Here is an 8,659-nt window from a genome sequence, read left to right as displayed (position 1 = left end):
GGTGGCTCAGTTGGTTAAGCAACTGCCTTCAGCTCAGGTCATGATCCTGGAGTCCCTGGATCGAGTCCCGCATCAGGCTCCCTGCTCGGCAGGGAGCCTGCTTCTGCCTCTGACCCTCCCCCCTCTCATGTGCTCTCTCTCTCATTCTCTCTGTCTCAAATTAAAAAAAAAAAAATGTACAATACACAGATACATACAAATGAATAGACATAAATGTACATGAAGCCATTTGGGAAAAAAAAGTTTTAAACCCAATGATGGGGCGCCTGGGTGGCTCAGTTGGTTAAGCGACTGCCTTCGGCTCAGGTCATGATCCTGGAGTCCCGGGATCGAGTCCCACATCGGGCTCCCTGCTCGGCGGGGAGTCTGCTTCTCCCTCTGACCCTCCCCCCTCTCGTGTGCTCTCTCTCTCATTCTCTCTGTCAAATAAATAAATAAAATCTTTAAAAAAAAAAAAAAAACCCAATGATGGCTAATATAACATCAAGTGAAGCCTGAGGCCAAGATGTGATCCTTGATTCCTCCCTCCCCCATCATTCAGTAAACAAGTTATAAAAAATTTACGTCTTAATATTTTTTCAAATAGGTTTGCCTACTCCCAATATTATGCCTCAGTTCAGAATGGCAGTATTTGTCATCAGAGTAACAGTCTCCTAATTGGCTTCCCTGTCCTTGGACTCAATGAAAATTGCACCTACCATTTCATTTGAAGGATTATATAACCGGCAATGCACTAAGCACTTGATCACTGAACTCTGTATTGTTGAATTCTCACAGCAACACTGCAAAGCAGGAATTACTGTCCTCATTTTCACAGACAAGGGACTGAAGCTCTGAAAAAGGTTAAGTGACTTGCCCAAGGTCATACAACTAGAATTGTGTAGTGGAAATTCAGACTCAGGTCTTGGTTCCCAGCCCTTAACCATCTGCTTAACCTTCTTCAATTTGGTCCCCAATGTGACCTTTCTAAAAGGTAAATGTAATCACGTTTTGCCCCAAATAAAATCCTGCAAACAAGACTTGCCTCCAGCCCTCATCCTGTTATTCTCACCCCCTCCTATCACATTGAACTTCCAACAGTTTCCTAATCTGACTCTCACTGCTTTACCTGTGAACACACTGTTTTTCTGCCAAGAACACTTATCTCCTTTGGCAGGTTACTTCCAACCCAAACTCAATCCTTATTCTCGGAAGCCTCCCCCCTGACATACAGACCTAAAACTGGGGTAAGTGACCATTTGCTATGGTTATCAACTAAATTTCTTATCACACTGTATTATGACTTTACCTTACTAGGTTATTAGTTCTTAAGTAAATACTGCATTTTTAAATCTCTGTATTCCTGGTAGAGCATATAACTAGCAGAGGAAGGACTCATGAATGTGGAATTACTGAAAGAATTCATCATAAGTAGTACAAATTAAGAACTTGGCCCTAAAGTTAATATGACGTACTTTGGAATTCTAACTTGCCACATCTGAAGCAGGCTTCGTAAATCTGTTTTATTTCTTCATCTGTAGATAACTGTACCTACCTCAGAGTTTGAAGAGGAGTAAAAGAAATAATAGACTTAACAGTCTCTGGCACACTGGCAGTACCATTAAACATTAGCAACACTTTTTCTCACTCTCAAAGTTCATCGACGTGACAAAGCCATATCTCAGAAAATATCTTCTCCGGTAGCTTCCATCAGCGTTTAAGATTTCTCCAAAAAGTAGTTAAGTCAAGATCTCTTAAAAAAAATCCTCATCCACAGGCAAGGGTCTTTCAGCTTCTAGTTAACACCAGAGTTCAGTTACCACCACAACCTAAATCATTAACTAGTGTCTTAAGTTTTTTGCTTCTTACCCATCCCTCACTTTCCTCCCTCAAAGTCAAAGACCATGCCCCTAAGCAAATGGAAACCTGCCCCACAGAAACCAGTCAGCACCTTCCTCCAATAACCATCACATCTCCCCACACCCAGGCTTGCGCGAATTAGAAGAGAGCCATCATCTAGTGCAAACTTAAATTTTCTTGGAGGATCATGTTAGAAACCTCTCTATCCATTCGAAGACCTTATCCACAAGTATTAATTCAGGATAATGAATTCCTGGCATTAAGAATCCAAGAAAACGGGTCCCCCTGAAGCCTTCCCCAGTAAGAGTTCTTGAGATTTGTTACTCTCAAATAGTGACCAAAATCCACCATTCCATCCCGCCCCCTTCCTGCCAGAGTCCAGGGTCTCGTCCACTCTCTCGAGAGACGCGTCTTCACTTTCAGGGACAGAATGCCTTCCTCCCACCGGTGTCACCTCCCTTCCCACCTTGCCAAGCTCTCCCGCAGCACAGGCCTGGCCTGGTCTCGCCGCCAGCCAGCTCCACAGAGCCGCTACTCACCGCTTCTTGGGGATGGTGCCTGACTCCTGCGCGGCGGGAGCGGCACTGGGCGCCGCCGTGGCCGCCGACGCGGCTCTCGGCGCTTTGCACTCATTGGTACTCACAGCCTCCTGGGGCCGGCCCAGGAGATGGCCCGAGAGAACCCGGAGCCTCCGCCCGGCGCGGTCCCGGTCCCGGTCCGCGGCAGAGCCGGAGCCCACGCCCGCGCCCGTCCCACCGGCTGCAGCCGCCGCCTCCGCCATGGCTTCCGCCTTGTGCTGCCGCCCAAGACCGCTGGGCGCAGGTGAAAGGTCACTCAGAGCGGCGCCCGGCGCGACCATTCGCTGCGGCGCATCCCGGCAGCCACCGCGGCGACTGGGCGGCGGGGGCCATGCGCCGGGAGCTTCACCATCTCAGCTCCCGCCCACCGCGCCCGCCGGCCCTCCGCGGTCATGCCTCGGACGGCTAGCACCTGCCGAGCAGGTGAGTTTGAGCTGTCCCCTAATTGGCCCAAACGGGCTGGGCAGAGCTGGACCAGAATCCAAACCACAAACGTTCCAAGATGGCCTAGTACCCTGGGTGGTGACCTCGGGTGTCTCCTGGGCCTCCGGAGTAGCTTTCCAGGGCAGACGCCTAGGACCAGGGTGCTCTGGACCTGACAACTTGAGCAGCGCCATTCTTCTGAATGAGCTTCTACTACCCGTGTCCCCTCCGCGTCACTAAAGTAGCTCAAAACTGACTCGTTGCCTGTAACCATTAGAGCAAATAGCTGTCATTTTCAAATCGCCTACTTCGTGACTGGCACTGTGCTTAATGCTAGATCTCAAGTAATCTCCATTTTACAGATTAAAAAAACTGAGGCTCAGAGACACTAACTTACCTGAGGACGTAAAGCTGAGTTGCAACCGAGATTTTCTTTCCATTCATTACTGAATGCTATGTCCTTCCTTACTTTAATGGAGGCAGAGTTTTTATTGCTACAGATAGAATTACCCAACAGCTGTTCTTGGGACTTATCGCTTTTCTACAAATTGACTTTCTGGATAATAGCACTTGGTGAAAGTAGGGGATCTCGGGTGCCTGGGTGGCTCAGTTGGTTAAGCAACTGCCTTCGGCTCAGGTCATGATCCTGGAGTCCTGGGATCGAGTCCCGCATCGGGCTCCCTGCTCAGCGGGGAGTCTGTTTCTCCCTCTGACCTTCCCCCCTCTCGTGCTCTCTCTTTCTCATTCTCTCTCTCAAATAAATAAATAAAATCTTTAAAAAAAAAAAAAGTAGGGGATCTCATAGAGCCCTGCTCCACAACCGTTAGCCAGTGGATTAGATAGGCTTTTATAAAGCACCTTGCAGACCTAACCATCAGAAGTAAAGTTCCTTTTTCCATAATGTGCAATTCAAAGATAAGTCTTGGGAATGGTAAGAGAAAGGGTTGCCATAGGCATTCCAAGCCCAAAGAAGTCACCTTCTTTCCAAATAACCACCTCTGTCTAACACAGGCTCTATGAAAGAGTTAAGACATTCCAGGAGCTATTTGACTAATAGAACTACTTAATAGTTCTGAGAAAATTTAGGCAACAATGAGACTTGATTTAAATGCCAGATCTCCAGATCTTAAGAGATAGTTCAGCATTAAATATCTAGTCTAGCTCTAGAATCACTGAGCCCAACTCCTGTTTAGCTGCTCCTTTTCTCCGTTCCCTCTTTCGGATGGAGGAGTGAAGAAAAGGTCCAGGAGGAGTCAATTGCTGAGTGCTCTAAAGACAAAGACTTCTCAAGCTTGAGAGTTCAGCCACTCTAACCCTCAAACTTCTCACACCCTTTCTACATGCCACTAGAACAGCATTAAAATTTGCTTGCAATCATGTAAAATTGGTATTTTTCTTGCCAAAATGCTATTATAAGCAACAGCTTCCTCAGAATTGTTTTGGAATGAGACTGGTCTATTAATTTTTGCTTGACTCTCAGAGAGCTTAGTCTAACACTAGGCAATAGTTAACTGATTCCTTCACTATTGTCCAAACTGAGGTATGGATATACTTCTCACCAACTCTCAAGAGGCAAAATTTATAAATTTTGCACATATCAACAGAATAACAAAAAGCCTTTTCTCCTGGGTGATGAAAAGTTTGATATAAACTAAAATTACATACCAGTGGAAAAATTAGTGATATTTTTTCAAATATATATACAGTAATGAAATACAGGCAGTAAAAACATATGTACCTAATTCATTACTATGTGCTATGAGATGCAAAAGTATGTAAGTCAGTGCCTCATCTACATGGTATAATCAGGCTAATTAGGAGTTAGGATATATGTGTGTGGGGGAGCCCAAGAACAAAAGGAATTTTAAATGGAATGGCTTTTATTTGCATTTATGATATCTCTTCTGATATGTGGCACAAGAAAAGTCTAAATAGGATAAATTAATACCTGAAACATGTACCAAATTTACTGCACTGATTTCCATTACTTATCTACAGAGCAGCTGGTCTATTAATTTTTACTTGACTCTCAGAGAGCTTAGTCTAACACTAGACAATAGTTAACTGATTTCTTCACTGTTGTCCAAATTTTATTATTGTCCAAAATTTATAAATTTTGCATATATCAACAGAATAACCTGTTTTAAGGAATTCCCTGAATTAAGAAATTCTTGCATTTTTATACATTTTTATTATAAAATACAACACAGAGAAAAGTGAACCAAATCATATATTATCACAGATCAAACACCCATGTAGCTTCCAACTAGACTGAGAAACATTGCCAGCACCCTGGAAGTCCCCCCTTATGCCCTCTCCCAATCCCTTAACCCTCCCTATCGTGGTTACCCAAAGGTAACCACGATCCTCAGTTTAATAGTACACATTGTGTGTGTGGACAACAGTGATCAAGCACTCAGGAGAAGAGATACTCTCAAAGGTAAGTCTGTCTGTCCTAATTCAGGTATGATGGGAATTGTTTTTTTCCATTGCTCAAACATATTCTTTGGGGATAAAGAAATGAAGTCTTTGAGTGTGCTAAGACTCCTCCAGAGTCCCAAAGAGAGCCAAGTTTGAGGCTGTTGTGGCAAAAAGTCAGTGGTTTCCAGGCGCCTGTAACTCAACTCTGGCTAAATCTACTTTTGGCTGCTTCAGGACTATATACGTTTTTAGGAATCCCTACTCCATACTTAGGACAACTTACGGTGGAAATAATTTGCCTGTTTAATCCTCTATAGGTGTCCCTCAGCTCTCTCTACTCAACCATTTCCCATTATTATCTTTCCTGAATGGGGGAGCCATCTTTACTCCCCACTGCCTTAGGTTGTTTTGCAAGAAAGCTACTGTGAGTTTATTAGGAGTACACACACCTCTAATGGTCATGCCATCCTTATCCTTTTACAATTAAAGAAGTTTTCTCTCTAGTCTTACTGAACCATGGCACTACCTCCCACCACCAGCAATCACATCTCCTTGAAGCCTGAAGAGGTATGAGAGCTACTTTGAATCAGATGTTTAAAATGACCTACTAACTACCCATGCAGTGTTTCCACTGTACCCCAAAATCTGCTTTTAAAGAGCAATATCTGGGGCACCTGGGTGGCTCAGTCAGTTAAGGGTCTGCCTTTGGCTCAGGTCTTGATCTTGGGATCCTGGGATTGAGCCTCATGTCAGGCTTCCTGCTCAGTGGGGAGTCTGCTTGTCCCTTTCACCTCTGCCCCTCACCCTGCTTGTGCTCTCTCTCTCTCTCTCTCAAATAAATAAATAAATAAATAAAATCTTTAAAAATAAAATAAAACAAAATGTTGACAAATGACTCTTTTCAAACAAAGATATATGGTAGCTTCTTCATGCTCTTATTTTTTTTTCCTAATTTTTTAACAACCCCCCCTTTGTATTTTTTCTTTCTTTTAAAACCATCTTTTTTCTTTTCAGTTTTTCAATTTGAGTCAATATAGTCAGAGCTAAAAAAGAGGTATGGAAAGTAGTATTCAGGGTCAGTAAAATGAGTCAAAATCATGGGAAGACAACCAAAGCTAATATCAGGAGATCCCCCTAAGAGAAATCAAGGCAGGAAACACACCTCAAAATGGAGCCCTGAGTAGAACCACTAATAGCCAGACTGCAAGGCACGAATGTGAAGATGGTCATTTGGAGGCCAACTAATTCTGCTAAAAGGGAACCTTTTTAAAATACACTCTTTAAGAACATTGTCTGACCCTCTGAATATAGTCCTCAAAATGTATCCTTGATCCAGCTTGTTTTAAGCTTCTGTGCAAAATAATGGTGTGTTTGAAGCATTAGATAATTTTTCATTTCTGTTTTGAAGGGATTTAAATATTAGGAGACTGTGATCCATTTCTTACTTCTTTTCTTTTTCTTTTTTTAAGTAGGCTCCACACCCAGCATGGAGTCTAACACGGGGCTTGAACTCATGACTCTGAGATCAAGACCTGAGCTGAGATCAAGAGTTGGACACTTTACTGACTGAGCTACCCAGGGGCCCCAATTCATTTCTTATTTCTAGAAAAAGAGGAAGGAAGGGAAGGGAAGGGGGAAAAGTCCAAAGCTCCTGGATCAAAAGTAATATTCTGATTTGCTTATGTGTGATTGAGGATGGGACAGAGTTGAAATTCACAGTACTGAAATTTTAATTATAGTCAGTTCTAGCAATTTATTTTTATGATGAGCCATATGATCTATAAGCAGCTTTTAAGCCCATCTATTTAATCACGGTTCAGGTTAGAAGAGGTTGCCTATGTAGAGTAGGGTCATAGGATGAGCCTCCAGAGAGCAAGCAGGAGGCTGGTAGAGGGGTGAACATCAATAAATCTCCCACAGGGAGACAGTGCACCAGCTGGAAAAACATGACACCAGATGCAATAATAATCATGAAGACATCTAGGCCCCACAGCAGCTGGGGGGGGTTCTATCAAAGGGAGGGGAAGATGTTTGAGTGAATGAATCACTTTGTATACTAGTTCTGGGTGGTACTTTTAAGAGGTCAGGGAAATCTGCGTTCAGTGGCTACCCATTAACCTGCCCCTTTGCTACTTAGCTACAAGTATATTTGTAGTCAGCACCATCCCAAGTTCTAACAATGATTTTCTAAAGACAACTCCATTATCAAGGGAGTTTGTTTATTATAATCAATCTATGAATCTTCCAGCAGATCTCAAAATGTCAGGGAAAAAATTTCAGAAACCCAGAATTCCATATATGAATACATAAAACCACCATAATAATGTGTGAAAATTCCATGTTAGCTTACAGGAATTCATAAAATATAGGTCGATGACTAGTTACACAACTTGCTAAAATAAAAACATATTTCAGCTAAGGCACATTTTCCTTAGAACCAAGCCATAAGAACAACAGGTAAGTTTCTGCTTTCCAGCTTTGAAATGGGATTATTAAAATTACCTTGTCTTTTGAAAGAATGTGGTGTTTTGGATTTGTACCCAAATAATCTAGTACAGGTGAGCCAGGAAGGCAGCAAGCAGATTGGAAAGTAGATCAAACAAAATTGGCCATGTTAAAGCTGGGTGTTGGCTACATGAGGATTCACATGCTCTCTCCTTTTGTACATGTTTAAAATTTTCTGTAATAAGAAGCTTAAGAATTATATTTAAAATGTTCGCTTTGTCTTTTTTATTACTACTTCAAAAACAACCAATGCAGATTGTAAAGATTCTAGAAAGCATAGTAAAATGTAAAGAAGGAGAAAAAAAATCTCGGCATACATAATGACCTTTCCCAACACTCAAATATCAAATACGCTAATAATGTCACTTCATAAATGTAAATTGGTCAGTGGTTTTAGTAGCCCCTAGTAGCCCTTAACTTTCATGCCATGATTTCTCTATTATTGAATAAAACTGATCTTATCCCACGTTTGTGAAAGTAAGAGATGATAAAAACAGCTATAAAACACATTGTGCTGCTTAATCACTCAGAAGTCATGATAATTGCAAGGTCAGGTCCAATGGTGAACCAACATGAGTAGATAGATACCTGAGAGCAATGTTTTTATCCTTCACGATCTGAATGAACTCTGTCAGGGAATAAGACATCATCAAGTCAATTACTATCTGCAGTAGCTTTGCAAAGGACCCTGAGAAAGCACTGGTGAACAATTAATTGCCGCCTGCAAAAACAGTAAGAGAGGTCATTTCTTCAACCTAACATAAAGCCAGTATTTCACAGTTTAGTACACTTGTGGTATACTGGTTATCGATTGCTGGCTAACAAATCACCCTAAAATTTAGCAGCTTAAAACAATAAACACGATCTCACACAGTTTCTGAGAGTCAGGAACC

The 8,659-nt window shown here is 42.4% G+C and overlaps 1 protein-coding gene across 1 annotated transcript in view; it reads right to left on the bottom strand.

Annotated features, from left to right (window-relative positions):
• Nucleotides 1-2,651, bottom strand: part of AGPS (alkylglycerone phosphate synthase) — a 145,866-nt gene extending 143,215 nt beyond the window's left edge. Inside the window, exon 1 of the mRNA XM_021702821.2 lies at nucleotides 2,379-2,651. Within this exon, the coding sequence (XP_021558496.1) occupies nucleotides 2,379-2,620 (242 nt within the window). The 5' untranslated portion in view covers nucleotides 2,621-2,651. The remainder of the gene's footprint in view (nucleotides 1-2,378) is intronic.
• Nucleotides 2,652-8,659: the final 6,008 nt, after the last annotated feature.

This window comes from Neomonachus schauinslandi, chromosome 3 (assembly GCF_002201575.2).
Source record: "Neomonachus schauinslandi chromosome 3, ASM220157v2, whole genome shotgun sequence".
NCBI classification, from domain to species: domain Eukaryota; kingdom Metazoa; phylum Chordata; class Mammalia; order Carnivora; family Phocidae; genus Neomonachus; species Neomonachus schauinslandi.
Note: the sequence above shows the minus strand (reverse complement) of the source record. Positions and strands in the feature narration are given on the sequence as shown.